An 18175-nucleotide genomic window follows, 5' to 3' on the forward strand; every position below is an offset into this window, starting at 1 on the left:
ACATTATTAAAGTAACGCGAGAAGGAACTCCAACAATCAAACCAGTTGCTGATGTATATTATGCAGCGAGTGGGTCCTTAAGCCTGGAGAGCAAGGTAGTGAGTATTAAAGCACTGTGAAATATATTTGCATTGGCACTTAGCACTTCAATTGATAAGCCATGTTGTTTTGCTTCAGAAAGACAATAAAGAGATTTTTTTTTATTAAAAAAAAATGCTCAAACACATTCACTTCCGACTGCGGGAAGGTCAATTAAGCTAGCAGTGGAGGAAAAAGGAATGACTCTACCCAGGAACAGTATACTTTTAACACTAAGGAACGTCATGGGACTAATGTTTTGAGACTCAAGTTTTATTTAAGGAGGGTGGGTATTGTTGAGATAATCCTAGCAGCATGTGGAAGGACGCAAATGAAGCAAATGCATTCAGCAGTAATGACCATTGCCCAGTAGTAAAAGGGTTAAATACAGGACAGTTTCAATGCAGCTCTCAGTGGCTGAGAGTCCACAGAGCAAAAACTGTGCACAAACCTGTCACTGGACATAAGGGACATTTAGGCATTACACAGCAGCTCTCCTACTGTGGCAAGGAAATTTACACAGTTGATGCGTTCTTGAAATGCCTGTGCTTCACATTATACCTGTGTGTGCTGGTCCAGTCAGAATGCAAAGGCTGGGACATTTCATCCTTCACCTCCATCAGTACAAGATTCAAACAGGCACACACACAGTTAAAAACATGCTGCAACAATAGCTCGAACTGGGTTATTTTGATCAGTACACCCCGTTATAAGGTTAATGTTTTTCTCTGATGAAAACTTGATGCGTACAGATATTATTGAAACTACTCTGACGACTGTCTGTTCTGGTGTCCATTCAGGATAGTAGAGTTTTTGTGCTGCTGTTAACTTGTCCTGTGTCTATGAAGTGACATATATATCGTCTTGAGCTACCTCTTGTGATGCATCAACAATGTACCTCAACGTCCACCTTAGAAAAGCAATCTGTATAAGCCATTTCTTGTTAAAAATACAAACTTTACACATAAATATGCATCAATTACCAAGACTTATTCACATGTTGATACCACTGAGGTAAATATACCATGGCCTAATCACACCATACAATGACACGGTCAATTAAAATGTCAATCATTAAGAATCCAGTCAAAGCAATCCAAACAAATAATGTGCCCAGAGGCCATGTTTATCCAAAATTTAAAAATGATTAAGTGTCAGAATGCAATAAAAATTGCATACCAAATGAATGGGCATTGTAATTATCCTTTTAAATCTGGAATATAAAGAAAACAAAATACAGTCCTGAAGCATTAGGCAGCATGCATTGGAGCCATTTCATTTTTCAAGAACAAGAACACATTCCACAATCTGAAGGTCATGTCAGTTGTTAGGATTTGAATGTTAGCATTTACTTCCTTTCTTGCATAAACTGATTAGCTCTCCTCTGAGCTTATTTATTTTGCTGCGCCTCTGTATAACCACTGTGCCAATAAATGCTACAGGGACCTGAGTCAGCACAACGGAACAAGCTTAAACCAGGCAAAGCTAATGACATTTTATTTTTTGTTCTGGCGAGTGGGACCTCATTTCCACACTCTAATTTAGCTGCCTCCAACACCTGGTGTCAGTAGTGTAGCAGGTGCACAGTAATCAGCAGGGATCTCATCAGACGGCACCAGTGATGGTGACTGGAAGGCAAGCTTATCTTCCCTTTACTTCACCATTGCCGTGGTAACGTCTTTACATCGCAGAGCAACAAGAACACAGAGTGCAATGCTGGATCTTTTTCATATTAATGAGTGATTCTAGGTTGGCAACAAGATGCCAAGTATAAAGGAGGGAGAGTTGAACTGAAAGATTTCTCCCAGTTCTCTAAGCTGTAAGGGGTGTGTATGAGTATATGGGTGGGTGAGATAGCAGGTATGGATGGAGAGGGAGAGAGTGAAAATACGTGTATCAAAGTGTGTGTGTGTGTTAGAGAAAGTGATGGAAGATGTGAAGGGATGAAGTCTGGGACAGTGGTGAGGGAGAAAGACTTGTCCAGTAAGAGTAACTTATACTCTTAGTGTACTCAAAATAAAAACAACATGGTTTCATTAGCAAAACAAAAAATAGGATAAAAATGTTGTAGTCTAAATTGAACAAACAAATTCACCAGTGATTTCATGCTCTCTAAAGGCAATTTATAAAGTCAAATGTTGTGTCACCTGATTTGAAGCTCAGAGACATTTGGCTGAATACATTGTTTAGACCAACTTTAAAAGGAAATCAATCCCACTTAACAAAAATAGTATGTAATCAGAAAACCAGAACCCTTCTGTCAAGTATTCTGGACCATCACTTAATGCCTTGTGTGCAAAGATTTCTAGTGTTTGTTTGATCTTGTGTGCGAATTGGCTCCTGACTTTACCTACAAAATAACAGTGACCACACTTCAATAGTAATTCATAGGCTGTGAAGCACTTTGAAATGTCCTACGGAAGTGAACCTTCTATGTATTCTGGACAAGGCGGTATTACAATGCAGGCTATCAATTATAAGCCCTTTATTACTAAGCCTATTAAATTTCATGCTTTTATTGTACACCTTACATACCCTGTTATACCAGTAATTTCCCTCTGGCAGCTCTGTTAAACTACAGAAAGTTAGTCTCACTAGCACAAACATACTGATCATACTGATGGTAAAACTAAAACCGAGACATGCTGCAAACAAAACAAGAATTGGTCATTTTACAAATTGCTTACCAGCATGGCAGTTCAGTCGTGGCAACTGTGGGTCGGAGATTCTGGGCTATAATTATACAGCTCCACCTGCAACCCGTGCTTGTCTCTAAGTAAGAATCTTACACTGGCAACGAGGCCTCACAAAATTACCCAATTTCTCCTTAATTCTATCTATTTTGTGTCACTTGTCAACAGTAATTTCATGAATGTGAAAACCTTCAAATCATAAACTTTTTGCATCTCCATACATTTTGGCTGAAAACACTTTTAAATAAATCTAAACATTCATGGAAGATATCCATGGGTCCTGGCAGCTCTCCAGTAACTGAAATTCTTCACTGTGAGAAGCTGATTGATAAAAGTGTCAAAGGACTATTTGATGGTTTGTGTGTTGGTGGTGCTCAAGGTTATCACAACGGAGCCTCCCTTCATCCAACACCCACATACAGACATCTGCCAGCTGAATACTTCTAAAGCTGGAATTTTGGTTGATTTTTCCCACCCAAGGACTGGGGCAATAACTCCAATGTAAAAGGTATTTTTTCCCTCAAAACACTGAAGTGCAATAAGTTTACTATAGAATATGGCAGCCATTTCTTGCACAGACTGTAATTCTGATGTTGGGAGAAATTCATTACATTGATTATTTAAACCCCATTATGTAGTGCACTTTTGAGGCTGGTGCCCTAAGTACTTTGTGCTGGCTGAAAGTAACAGCCTTTTTTTTGTAAAGAAAAACTGTACACTAATTTCACTTAATTTCCTTCTGATTGAGAAGTTCCAATAGTGCTTGCTGGATTGTTTAGAGTTTACATCCGGTGTGAACTTGAGCCACATGCAAGCAGGAAAGTCTGAAATACCATCCTCAGTGTGTGCTGAGTTAACCAATGTCAGCTGAGCCAGCGGGTAGGTTCTACTGTTGATCACTGTCCAGTGCACTATCCAGTGATCCTTGCTGAAAGTGCACTCGTGTGGACTTTGGGTGAGAGAGATCAGAATTGGGCTTGGCTACACTGCTCCTATGACAATCATCAGGGCTCACACTTGGAATAGTGGTCACCTTGATGAGGTACCCCAGGATGGCTGGCACTCTTGGAACACCTTCACAGGAAGGTCGCAAAACATTCTCTCGGCTCTGTGCACAGATGAAAGCTCTGTCAACCCAACCCCTCCCAGTGCAGCGCCTGTGTTAACACAAGCGGCTACTTCCCACACAGCACAATTAGTACTATACTAGTTGTCCTGGTCGATATTTATCCCTCAACCAACAACACTGAAACAGGTTATCTGGTCATTATCACATTGTTGTTCCTGGGATCTTGCCGTGTGCAATTTGGCTGCCGCATTTCCTACATTACAACAGTGACTACACTACAAAATCTACGTCATCAGCTGTAAAATGCTTTGGGACGGCCTGAGGTCGTGAAAGGCGCTATATAAATGCAAGTCTTTCTTTCTTATACTGGCACAGAATTTAGGACAAGGAGTTCTGATTCAAGCTCACTTAAGATACTTTCCTCGTGCTCAACAAAGAAGATGTCCACTCCGAGCCCTTGCTCCCTCTGAACCAAAACATAACATTCTGCATCAAGTAACCTGGAATATTGTGGCCCAGGTTCTACTGGATAATACAGGTAGACTATCCTTTATCCGAACTTCCGAAAACCGAAAACCTCTGAAAACCGAAAGTTTTTTCGTTCAGCGTAAGTCCTGCGCACGACATGACCCGAGTGGCGCAAAACATGACAGGAGTGGTCCTCCGGGGCCCAGAACAAGAATTCCTGCAGATTGTCGACACGCCGGCCTTCGCTCTCGATGTTAAGTGTGACTGAGGGAGCTCTGCCCTTCCCTGTGAGCAGGGCAGAGGGTCACAGAGTTCCCTCCTGGGTAGGAGATTGCAGGCCGAGCCAGGCAGTGTGAAGGAGGTACCGGGAGAGTGAACCCAACAATACAGCGGCCCGTCCGATAGCTGCAGCGGCCCGTCCGATATTCTTTTCTCCCCCCCTTACCTGATTTGCGGGCCAGCTTAGCGTAGGCAGTCGAGCCCCAGATCCCCGCTAAGTCAAGGAATTCAGAGAAGCAGGAAGGGGAATGAGACACGGAGCAGGGGGAGCTGTAAACAGACTGGGAGCGGCAGCACAGAGAAGCAGGAAGGGGAATGAGACACGGAACAGTCGCAAGAGGTAGCCTGAACTTTTAAAATTTATATTAAATACAAATACTAATACTAATTACCAAATTAATTTAATGTTCAGAGTTTCCCAGTCTGAAATAATACCTTCTGAAATCCGAAAATTTCCGAAAACCAAAACACAGCTGGTCCCAAGGTTTTCGGATAAGGGATAGTCAACCTGTACGTCCAACTTCCACTACATCTCACATCACTTCAAAAGACGGTTAATATCAGCCACGCCAGACACTTCCACAATAGACTGAACAATCAAACCGGTTTATTCACAGATAACGTTATTTGTAAAAGCAAGCAGCAAATATTTAAAGCAGTCCCAAAAATCCCAGTAGTCTGGAGCCAGCTTAGGAAGGACTAAACAAACAAACCCGCCAGATGAGGGCCTTTGAGAACTTCCTTACAGAGCCTAAAATAAAACTGATGCTTTTCAGAGAAAGAATATAGAAAGACAATGAAAAGAAAAATGAAGTGCCTCTATGTAGCATCTTCGGTAATGTAGCAAATGTGCCAGCCAATGTGCGCACAGCAAGCTCCCACAAACAGCAATGAGACAATGACCGGCTTTAATCTGTTTTTTGGTGGTGTTGGTTGAGGGATAAATGTTGCGCTGAACACCAGGATACTCTTCCTACAGTACAATGGGATATTTTACATCTACACGGGCAGGCAGACAGGGCCTCAGTTTAACATCTCATTTGAAAGATGGCACCTCTAACAATGCAGAATGCGAAAACTCGCTACCACATGGAGTGGTTGAGGCAAATAGCATAGATGTATTTAAGGAAGGTATATGTTGATCGGGTGAGATGAAGTAAGTGGGGGGGAGCATAAACACGGACATAGACCTGTTGGGCCATATGGCCGGTTTCTGTGCTGTAAAATTCTATGTAAGGTGATAAGCTAATGTCTCACATATATTAACTGCTGGGCAACACGATACAGATAATACAAAAAGAAAATACTGCAGATGCTGGAAATCTGAAATAAAAACAGAAAATGCTGGAGATACTCAGCAGGTCAGGCAGCATCTGTGAAGAGAGAAACAGATTAACGTTTCAGGTCGATGACCTTTCGTCAGAACTGTAAAAAAGAAGGAAATGGAACAGATTTTTAAGCAAGTGTAGGAGCTGGGAAATGGGGGAGGGGATGAGAATAAAAGGGAAGGTCTGTGATGGGATAGAAGGCCGGAGAGGTTAAGAGACATTGGCCTAGAAATTCAGTGGCACCCCAGCTCACCTGGGCGTCGGAATTACCGCTGCGATCGGAGCCGTTGCGCCCACCGGAAATTCAGTTTGAGCGCCCCAAGAGGGACGCGGGGCACTGCTCGAGGCGCCCCGCGTCCCTCTTGGGGCACTGAAACTGAGTATCGCAGCGCAACGTGCCGCAGCGCCACACGCTGCAGCACGGCGCGCTGCGGTACTGCAGGCCTTCCTCCCCTTAAAGGGGAGGGGCCTGCACCAGCACGATGACCGATCGCGAGTGCCGGCAAAAGAGCCCGGCACTGAGGAGAAGTGCCGGGCCCTCGGGACACAGCCGGCACTGCCCGGGGGGGATCTGGAGGCCGGGGACGGAGGTGCTGGCAGGCGGCCACCAAAAAAAAATGGTCGACCCGCACCTCCACCTTAACTTGCGCCACTGCCGCCACAGGTAGGCCCCTTGAACCGGGCGCGATTTGCGACCGGCGTTACAGAGGCGGGCGCGACCAAATATCGCGATCGGGGCGGTAGCGGGGGCGCTGCGCACACCGATGATGTCATCGGTGGCGGCGCAGCGCTGCAGCCCACCGAATTTCTAGGCCATTAAGAGATATTCAAGGCAAAAGGAGATGGTAATGAGACAGGTTAAGAAACAAAAGATGGCTCTAGATGAAGTGTAAATTGTGCTGGCAGAATGAAAGACAGCTGCCATGTGGGAGAGAAAAAAAATACAGATTATTCTATTCAAAATAGATAATAATCAAAATAGATATAAAAAATACAGATAATAATCGGGACGTGTACTAGTGGGATATCAACATTTAACTGCTTTTTCATTAACATATTAAAATATTAAAATACATTGTCCCCTCAGTTTCAATGGGCACCATCTAGGCAAGCCGGCACCGAGCTGGCAGGCTGCTTTCCAATTGTAACTTCCATTTTAAAACTAATTTAGCCTGAGATACAGTAAAGACAAATATAGATCATGAATATCCATTCTTGGGTCACACAGAGTACAAAGAAGAAGCCTAAGAACATTGGTGTAACAAGAAAATGTTGAGAAGCCATCTAATTTCAACAAAGTATGTTTAGATTATAAATATCAAAAAGTGAGTAAGCAATCATTTTGAATAGAATGATGACATTAGGAGAAAATGCACCAGCCGTTAATGAGAAGTTGAATCCTCATACAAGGCAAGATGGGAAATAATCTTCAATTTACAATCTAGTGGAAATTAAGTACAATCTGATTTTAAAGGAATTGTTATTTTTGTGAAGCAAAAACATCAATTCTCTCAACATGTAAAGTCAGGAGAAATAAAAAGCCCTTCATTTAATCTCCCGATTTAAAACCTATCGGTGGTGGAGGTTAAAAGGACTCTTTTAATCACATGCCAGAAAGATCAAATGACAGAAGCGTGATGTAAAATTCTGTAGCTCGTGAATGTTTTTTTCTGAGATTTGGCAACTAATCAAAGAAAAGAACAGTTCTTAAATGATGCATGAAATCAGTTGGAGAAATGCTGGCTTCTCTTTATTAAAAAAAACAACCAATTTGCTCATTCTGTACAAGTGAAGAAATTGTTTTGTCTTTGATATATAGTATTTCAAAATAATATTATATAGGAACAAAACAGCTCTAATGTTGTAGGCTAAGTAGTAATTCAGTCTTAAGACAGATTATATGGGTGCAATTAGTTAGTATTTTTGGTTTTGAGACTTCTATGTGTAGAAACTTCCCACACAATAGCAGTCAGTGAAAATGGAGATTACCAGTAGACTGTAATGGAGCTAAATGTTTAGCTTTCAACTCACTGTTACATCACTAGTGGACTGCACAAACTGAAACTGATATGGCATCAATGACAGCTATCCTCTTTACCAATTCACACTGGTTTACACCATCTTTATTCAAACATATATATAAAACCTATTATTACTGGAGGACTTAAAACAACAGCCAAGCATTAAATGCTGGCTTTGCCAGCGACGCCCACATCCCGTGAATGAATTTTTAAAAAAAGGTAGCTTGGGTTAAGTGCGAAAGTGATATGATCCGAGATGACACTTAAAAAAAACAAAAGGCTATTGAACCTGAAACTGATGAGTTTGACTCCACTGTTCATACTATTTCACTTTGCTGCAAATAAAAATCTGGCTTCAGGATAATGCAATACCGACCAACCTGCACCACGCCCCCCCCATTTATTTGGCCTCACACAATGCTGCTCTCAAGGACACGGAGCAGACTGAGAATACAGAGACCCATTTTTCTCCACCTGCTTGCAGCGTAACAATGGCATTCCAAGGGTATTAAGGGTTATGGAACCAAGGCGGGTAGATGGAGTTAAGATACGGATCAATCATAATCTAACTTAATGGCGGAACAGGTTCAAGGGGCTGAATGGCCTACTCATGTTCCTATGTGAGTATTTTAATTAAGCAGCTGGTGAACCTGGCGGAAGCTTACAAAATCCGGAAACAAATGGGTCGTGATGAGGTAGGTGCGGTCAATTATACTTACGAGTGAGGCCAATGGCAGGAGATCTGTTTTTCTGCGACCTGCTACAGCAGTAAATATTTATTGAACAAGTCACACACGGACAAAGCCTGCTGCAAATATAAACCATGGTTTTATGATTGACAAGTCTACACATTATCCCAAATACAATGTAAGCTGTGCTGCTTAGTTCACAGGGGAGGGGAATCAATCTAACGGTTGGCATTCTAGGCCTCTGAAGCAACATTAATGCCCTGAAATTTTGTCAGTTATTTTGTCAAGATGTTAGTGGGGAAATGCTATCCTGCTGATTTAATTTTGTCCATATTTTATTTTTTCCTGGATTGGCATTATAACTGTACATTTTGAGAGATAAATTCTTATGCTGTAGATTGGGCAGCAATTTCAACAGACCAATCTATTTCAACAAGGCCCAATCTATTATCTAGGTCAGTGCAACTGGCTTAGTTACCTGTTCTCTGTCTCTACTGATGCGATCTGTCAGAAGGTCTGAATTGCTTCTCTCCTCATCCAGCTCCATCTCCATCTCTGCCAATTTATCCTGGAAACAGAAATCAGGTTGAAGTGGAAAGGGGCTCACAAATAACAACCACTGTTCTCATAATGCTGTTTCCACCTACTGTATTATACAGGTGTGATGCATTATGCTTCAATAATGGCTCTTAGTGTGCAAATACACTAGCTTTAAAATTCTTTAGAACAGAGGTACAGAATAACTGAACGAATACTACATCACAGAGATTTCTAGTTTTGAAAAAAAAAAACAGGCAAAGGTTTTTAATCAATTAATGGAAGTCCATTTGCACAACATGCTGCTAAAGATATAAAGGGCGCATTACGTTAACGTTTATGACGTTAACATAATGGCCCAGAAATTCGGGTCCCCACAGGTGAGTACGCGCTGGGTACTCGCCTGTAGGCCCAACAAAAGTGCCGGTTTCGTGCATGCACTGCGCACGCACGGGAAACCGGAACTTCCGTTCCCTTAAAGGGGTTCGGAGGTCGAATGCGTACGCCTGCAACTTATGTTTTTTTCCCAGGTTTCTCCGGGAGGGTAGGTCTCCAGCAGTTACACTTTTAAAAAGCAGGCGCAAGGCCTGCTTTTAACAAGGTAAGTGGTGAATTAATTAAAATTAAAACTTTTTTCCACAGGTTTATTATTTTTAAACACTTTAAAGGTAAGTTTATTTTTAGCCCTGTTAGAAAATGTAATTAATTTTTTCAAAAATGTTCATTATTGTTTAAAATAGTCATTTTATGTAATTTAGTTACTGTATTTTAAAAATGTGATTAAAAAAAAATTATTTGAAGTTTTAGTAATGTTTTGGGGCTTATAGTATTTATAGTTTGACAGCTGTTCCTGTCAATTTTATGAATGAAGCATTCCCTGCTACCATTGGCTCTCCATGGCCCACGTGATCCCAGGGGACGCTTCGAACTAACTGCGCCCCTGGGATACGCAAGCACTGCGTGCCGGCAGTTGGAGGAGGCCCAGGATCGGAATCCCACGCGGGCCCACAGCACAACGGCCGGCACGCTAGGTAAGTGCAGGTCGGGGGCTTGCACCCGCGGGAAGCCTCCGACCCGAATTTCTGGGCCTTTATTTGTTGATGAATTTAGGAGTGTTAGACCCATTTTATTTTATGTTTGATCATAAGCAGTTTTCTAGGATTTCAATGTCAATACCTATTCATGGTTTCACTTTTCCAACTGCCATCAACAAAAATAAATAAACCAAAAAATATTTAGTTGCCCTTTGAAGGCAAAACATTTTTAAGGAAGGTCCATGAAACTTTTGATTGCAGTGACCTGTCGGATCGCTTTAAAATTAGCCGCAGAGTCAGGTACACCAATGAGACCCCGTGCTGCATTCAGATTTTCCCGGTCTGGAAGTCTGAGCAAAATGTGAAGAAAAAGTAAAATTTGGTCACTAATTTTTGTTCACCTCCATTTGCTTGACCTGCCGCACTCGATCCTCTTTTAAATGCGTTTTACTTTCAAGGTCGAACTCGAGGTCATTGACGTTCTGCTTCAGTTGTTGGCACTTCACAACTGCTTCATCTCGCTCATGGTAACAGTCGTCCAACTCCTCTCGCAATTGCCGCATCTGATCCAAAATACCCCAGACCATATCAACAGGTTATTAAAAAAAAATTGTAAATGCTCAACTAAAAACAGAAATTCCTGGACATGCACAACAAGGCTAGTGTCTCTCTAATCAGAGTTTTACAGACCTAGCGTGTATTTACAGCATTTTATGTTTTGAAAGTAGATTATTTTAACTTCAGTTATTTTGGTGATTATCGCCATATTAGTCAATTTAAATGTGAAGAAAATAAGTTTTTCCCACTAGATTTCATAAATTACTTTTTATGACAATAAAGCTTTGAAAACCAAATAAGTATGCCTATATGTCAGCTTTTGCTCTGTGGGAGCATTCTTGCCTCTGAGCCAGAAGGTTGTGGGTTCAGCCCCACTTGAGAGAGATGAGCACATAATCTAGACTGACTCTTCAGTGTAGTAATGAGGGAGTGCTGCATTGTCAGAGGTGCTGTCTTTCGATGAGATGTTAACCCAAGTTGGCCGCATTTCCCTGCTGTTCCTCCTGGTGCGGCAGCCTCAATGGCATTCCCAGCAAGACTCCATCTTTCCCAGTACTCCTGCAGCCAGTGAAGTCACAGTGCAGCTGCAGCCAAAGGTCAGCTCTCCCAACAACTTGTTAATATTAAAGACTTTCCAAACTCAGCCAAACAATGGTGCCAAAAATGACTATCCAGAGACTTATCTTAATGGAGGTGGGTGTCCCTTTAAATGCTGCTGCTGCTGCAGCCTGAGTCCCGAGTGTTCACGCCATGTGTTTCTTGGCGAGCTTCAGAATCACTGAATTGAACGCGCCCAGGCACCAACTTCCCCAAAAGGGTCCTAACTGAAGTGCTCGACCCCATGTTATATATTTTAATGAGCCAGCGTTCATTTCAGGTGGTCGCCAGAGACACCCAAGGACACTTTAACCAATAATGGCGGACGCCGCCTATCATATGCACTTCTTGCGCGGGAAGTACCACCGCAAAATCGCTATGTGGAATGCCGATTTAGCACTTGAAAACTGGGCGAAACGCAATCAAATTTTTACCCCAAGAGGTCTTAAGCAGTCTTGCGTTAGAAAACAAAATACTCTTGTTCTATTTAAAAATACCGAGGCCTAATTTCAAAATTGTTGCGCCTGTTTTACAGGTTTCGCACATTTGGAAAAGCTGCCAAACAAGCAACCTTGAGCTGCTCTCAGGTTACCCCCTAGTAGCACGCAGAGAGCAGCAACGGCAGAGAAGTGGGGCACACAAACCAGTTATCTACCCGTTTTCTTTAATGGCATGGCCGTGGGAAAACAAGGAAATGAGATTTTCTTTTTAAATGATGTGCAACACTAGAGATCCCACCTCTAGCCAATAGATGGCAGTAACATGACAAGCCTTCACTAGAACCTTATCAATCTGTTCAATAAGCAATTTTATTCAACATTACAACTTCATAATCTCCAGCAATTATTTCTGATTGAATCCATAGTACTCACTAGAATATAAAACATCAAAAATATATTTAATATATGAACTGAATTTAAAACAACCACATATCTTGTCCATTGTGCTCAAATTCCACTTCATGAATTTGGTGCAGAGAGATGCCAGAGAGAAAATCTGAGCCAACACTGAGATTACATAGAAGGAAGTTAATACATGGCAGATGAGTTATATGATCTTGGTCAGTGGGACTAAATTGGTTATGGGGCATCTTCAAGTTCGGAAACAACTGCAAACAAACAGATTTTTTGAAGGAAAACATCAGTGGCAATTTGGTTAATGTTGATGATTTTAGTTTAGAAAACCTGATCTTTGAAGATAATAATTAAATTATGATGAGCTTAACTCTTTTTATCCATTTTGTAATCTTTAGCTACCAAAGGAACCACATTCAAATGTAAAAGGGATTATGAGTTTCAAGCAAAGTTATTAAATTAAGACAGAGAATGCTGGCAACACTCAGCAGGCCAGGCAGCCTCTGTGGAGAGAGTGAGAAACACAGTTAACGGTTTCAGGTCGGTGACCTTTCATCAGAACTGATGGACCTGAAACGTTGGCACCAATATTTACTCAGGGCCGCGAAGAAAACCGGGCTGGTGGGAGGGGGACGGGGGGGGGGGGGGGGGGGGGGAGGACTTCCAGACGGGAACCCCGGAAGTAAGGGTTTCCCCAACGTCCTGCAGGATTTAGCTGCACTGCATGAATTAATGGCTGCACTGCAACGTGGCTTTTCAAAAAAGAGTCGTGCAGTAAGGATTTAGACCCCGTTTGATACAAGTTAAATCCAAGAGCGACCTTCACTTTTTTTTTCTATTTCATAGTAGCTATTCCATAATTGATTATTTTTGACTGTCTAACTCCTTATTAGGATTAGTAGAGCAATACAATAGACTACTCCTCATAATTCAAAATCTTTTTTTGTACTTGTAGACTGCATTAGAAGTACTAGATTGGATCAGTACCCAGTTACTGAGAATTTATGTATGAATTCATCCATCTGCAGCTAGATGTAGGTGCTTTGCTATTAAGAGAGTGTCAACGTAATTTGATACTGTGATATTTTTGCTTGCTCTTCTGCAACAAAGCAAAACAAAGCACACAGCAAAACAGACCCAGTTGGCAGGGAGGATTGCCAGCTTCCTGCAACAACATTAAGATAATGGCTCCACGGAAGCCTGGCGACCTGCGTTCAACATGGGCTCAGCCCACCACCCCACCCCCCCCCCGCGCCCCCACCCCTCAAGCAGGATGGAGAGTCAACATAAAATAAAAATATCACGATCATGAAAACTGCCTTTTTGTACACCAGCTTCAGCGAGAGTACCAGATGTTTTCTCGGCGCTACAGAGATTCTATCCACACCGACAGGAAGACATGCACTCGGAATTTCCATAATTCTGTGAGAAACTATATCCTGCTCAACATGGATCAAGTGATGTAAAGGTGTGATAATGCCTAGAACCCCTCAACCTTCCTAAGATTAATAATTGAGTGCGTGATATTACAACCTCCCTTAAGTAGGTTTTAGAAAGTTTGGTCAAATTTGAAAATTGGACATCCTTGTGACTATTTGTAACAATAAAGTTTGCTGTAGAACCTATATAATTGCATCTGACACATTCTGGGATGCAGTGAATTAACTAGATAATTAGAAATGTAGAGATACCCCAAAATGCACCTCCTACCAGATGTACTCATTCCTGACTTGTGATCTTAAGATTCTTGCTGAAGTACTGGCAAGCAGGATTGAGCTGCCATCTCCCAAACTAGTGCAACCCAGATTAGACGGGATATTTTTTTTCCATGGCATATTCGCAGACGTAACAGGGTGAAACTAGAAACTACTTAATAAGACATCCCACAAATTTGACATGGATGCTGGGGGAGAGAGAAGGATTGGAGAAATTAGGATTGGAGAAATTATACTGTAGTATCAGGCAACAGTGTGTTTCTGCAATCCTGGTTCAGCTAGTAACGGTCAGGCCTATATTTAAACAGAACTCCAGGTAGCAGCATTATCTGGGAGAGTGTTCCCGAGGCAGAAGCGTGAAGCTTTGTTACTAGCATTCTTTGTACCGCTATTCAGTTTAGCAGGTCACCACTTATGCCAAAAGAGAGCAGAGAAAAAAAAAACTTGCATTTATAAAGCGCCTTTCACAATCTCAGGACATCACAACGTGCTTCGCCGCACAATGAAGCACTTTTGAAATGTCCTCACTGTGGGGAAATGTAGTGGCCAATTTAGCAAGGTCCCATAAAACAACAATGAGATTAATGTTGGCAGGGAGACTCTTCCAAAAGTGCCACGGGATCTGACCAGGCAGACAGGGGCCTCGGTTTAACATCTCAAGCAAAAAGACATCACATCTCTGACAGTGCAGCACTCCCTCAGTACTGCACTGAAGTGTCAGCCTAGATGATGTGCTCCAGTCTCTGGGTTGGAACTGGAATTGCAACCTTCTGACTCAGAGGCAAGAATGCTACCACTGAGCCAAGTCTGGCACCAGAGACCAGTTTCTCAGTGAAACTAGGATGCTCTAGAAATGCCAGGGGCTACTTTTTTTAACCTTATGATAAACACCAAGAGAATCACCACCCTCTTTTCGTATCGCAAGGTTGTAAATTAAGAATGCCACAAAGCAACCAGTTTGTTCTGAAGCCAATTGGTGAGGACAGGAAATTTTTAAGGAAACAGAAACCTCAGGTTCCCAAGTGTGGCTTTTGTAATCTTTAACTGTTGGTCACAATTTCCAGTGCTTTCAATGGGAAATCGGTTGACAGTTTTGGGATTCATTCTTATGGAACGTGTATATGCCCACGCTAAAATAGATGGGAGAGAAAGTTTAGCATGATGTCTCAATATGATTGGCATTTTGAAGACATTTTTTGGCAATAGAGATGCCACTTGTGGAAAAGTTTTGCATTGGCAAAGGGTTAGGGTGGATCATCAGATAAAATAGAACATAAACAGGTGTGGAATGAATGTTTTTTTCAGAGGAATGCTGGTAAGCATTTTGCTGAAAAGTTTCACTCTGCCAATTAGGATTACAGTGTATGAACAAGTTTATGCTTTGGTTGCTGAGCAAAAGTTCATAAATGTATTTGTCTATGGCTGACCAACTCTTGAACGTGCAGGGTTTTGTTCTTTAATGTACTCTTTCTTTCTCTAACAGAGAGCAAGAAGCTTTGAGTATACTGCAAGCTACTGAGCCCACCAGTCCAGAAATTCTGAAACAGAACTTAAATAAATTATTAAATGTTTTGTCTGAAGTAAGTACAACAAATCAAGGAGCTTTTTAATGGGGGAAAAAAATCTGAGGATTAGGTAGAAAAGCTAATAATCGTTTTTTTGTAGTTAATAATATTGAAAGCACATGTCATATATGTGGCAATGAAGGTGCAAATGGTTTCTGTATAAAGATATTTAGGAAGTCCAAGTTTTTACAATTTCACAACAATCTTTTACAAGGTTTAGAATGATGCAAATGGCAAATATACTTTTCTGCCACACTTATTCTACAAAATGAACTGTGGGTCCAAATAAACATTTCTAAAATGTCATTTTACCAATGCAATAGCAGTTTTCTGTGTTAAGTAAAGTTAAGAATTTGTTCAACTTTCCACTGAATTGAACTTTCCTTAGAAGTCCTTTGGTCAAAGGTTATTGGTCAAAGGTTAAATAAACAAAGTTATCTTGCATTACCTCATCCTGCAGTTTCTTAGTTATTAGTTGAGATTTCTCAGCCTCCAGGGCTTTAGTTTTCAGTTGCTGCTGCAGGACAGTCAGTTGATTGCGATTCTTTTCCTTGTACTCATCAACCTCCTTCCGCAGATCAAGGCTTGACCTCTGAGAATCCTTACTCATCTCAGCCATCTGCATAAGGTAACAGCGGTAAAATGAAAGTGGGGGAAGGGGGAAAAGAAAGAAAGAAACATTTCCTTAAACGGTCCAAATTATGTACCAAGAAAAAAGCTTGAATCAGAATCATAGGGCGAAAAATTGAGTCGCGCCCCTTTTGGGACGCTAACTTCACCGGGGCACTAAATTAGCACCCCCACGACTGAAATTGAGTGGTTGCGCCCCAAGAGGGAAGAGGAGCGCTACTGGAAGCACCCCGCCTCCCTCTTGGGGCACTCCAAAGGAATATCGCGGCGCTACGTGCCGCAGTATTGCAGGCCTTCCTACCCTTCTTAAAGGGGAAGGGCCTTGCACAGCGCGACCCGGGGCCCAGCTGGGCCCCCGGAGATCAGGAGTGCCGGCAAAAGAGCCCGGTTCGCAAGAGAAGTACCGGGCTTCTGGAGCGCAGCCGGCACTCCGCGCGGGGGGGGGGGGGGGGGGCGGGTAAGGAGGCCGGGGACGGGAGTGGAGGCAGGTGTTGGCAGGTGGCCAGCAACAAAAATGACCGCCTGGCACCTCGCCTTTAAATAGCGCTGCCCCGGCCGCAGGTAGGCCACCCTGACCCCGTCGGACATAGCGTCCGGCAGTAAGTCAGGGGTCGCTACTGAAGATCACAGCCGGGGCGCTGCGCAAGGCGATGACATCATCGCCGGCGATGCAACGCCACAGGGCGCTAATGGTTAGCGCCGCCGCTAACCTCCTGCTGAATTTCGCGGGAGGCGTTGGCGGCGCCGCGCCCAGGCACTAGTTGCTTTGCGCCCCCTAAGAGGGCGCTAACGGGAGGCGCAAAGCAACCTAATTTATCCCCCATAGAATAACACCACAGTACAGAAGGAGGCCATTTGACCCATCGTGCCTGTGCCGGCTCTTTGAAAGAGCTCCCCAATTAGTTCCACTCCCCACTCTTTCCCCATAGCCCTGCAAATTTTTCCTCTTTAAGTATTTATCCAATTCCCTTTTGAAAGTTACTATTAAATCTGGTTCCACCGCCCTTTCAAGCACTGCATTCTACATCATAACAACTCACTGCATTAAAAAATTTATCCTCATCTCCTCTCTGGTTCTTTTGCCAGTGTCCTCTAGTTACCGACCCTCCCGCCAATGGAAACAGTTTCTCCTTATTTACTCTATCAAAACCCCTCAATTTTAACCACCTCTCTTAAATCCCCCCTTAACCTTCTCTGCTCTAAAGAGAACAATCCCAGCTTCTCTAGTCTCCCCATATACTGTAACTGAAGTCGCTTGTCCCTGCGACTTGAAATTAAAACTTCCACTATGCATAAATAGCAAGAATCACGGGATCTTACTTCCTTCAACGGCATGGCACAGCACAAGCACAAGCACATTTTCACACCACAAGCAAATTGGCTCTTCGCCAACTCCCCCCTCTCCAATCTTTGTTCTCCAGGCTCCAGAGGACAGACAGCTGACTTGGTAGCAGACTAGCCTTTGCTAGTGCTGAAGTACTGCCACTTGGAGCTGAATGAAAGCAGCCTGTGGGACTGATCTTCCCTCCCTCCTTCCAAGGAAAAACCCATATCCCTTATTCCACTCACAAAGTCCCAATTCTTAGGGACATTATCCAGAGCACCATAATTGTTTCAGCCAGGTTATATTGGCCACTCACACTGGGCGCTCAGATTTTCTTTAAAATATGGAGCACTATTGTGCATCCACAAGCACATGTATGATACATGATATGTCACCTTCCCACCCTTTAAGCAAGGAAGTAATGTGGGGACACCCAAAAAGGGTGTAAAAATGTACTTTCATTACTTACTACTGTATTCAGGAGTTTAGCTCTACAATTTCATTATTTGATAGCCTTTGAATAAGCAGAAATTTGTAATTTAATTTTACTTCTCATTTTATTCTTTTAACTTTTTTTGAAGAGCTGAAGATAACTTGAGGATAGGTTTACAGCAATGTCACACTTCTTAAGTTAACTCTTTATTGGCTGGGTTATTTTATCAGGGTTATGAAGTGGGAAGGTATCCTCCTTATTGAAGTGTAACATTCATTGGATACCAGCTAAATGGTCTGCAAT

The 18175-nt window shown here is 42.5% G+C and overlaps 1 protein-coding gene across 3 annotated transcripts in view; it reads right to left on the minus strand.

Moving 5' to 3' along the window:
• The window catches only part of cgnl1 (cingulin-like 1), a 151321-nt gene that overhangs the window by 32072 nt on the left and 101074 nt on the right, over positions 1 to 18175 (minus strand). For 2 of the 3 annotated variants that reach the window (XM_085968723.1, XM_085968725.1), the window contains exons 12-14: positions 15934 to 16104; positions 10598 to 10759; positions 9104 to 9193 (exon numbers count right to left, since the gene is read on the minus strand). In XM_085968723.1, the coding sequence (XP_085824849.1) occupies positions 9104 to 9193; positions 10598 to 10759; positions 15934 to 16104 (423 nt within the window). Of the gene's footprint in view, positions 1 to 8655; positions 8745 to 9103; positions 9194 to 10597; positions 10760 to 15933; positions 16105 to 18175 lie in introns of all 3 variants that reach the window. The other variant, XM_085968726.1, reaches the window with a different exon arrangement.

The sequence above is a fragment of the Somniosus microcephalus genome, chromosome 27, assembly GCF_052327205.1.
Source record: "Somniosus microcephalus isolate GS21.2 chromosome 27, FLI_Smic_1.0, whole genome shotgun sequence".
Taxonomy (NCBI): Eukaryota; Metazoa; Chordata; class Chondrichthyes; order Squaliformes; family Somniosidae; genus Somniosus; species Somniosus microcephalus.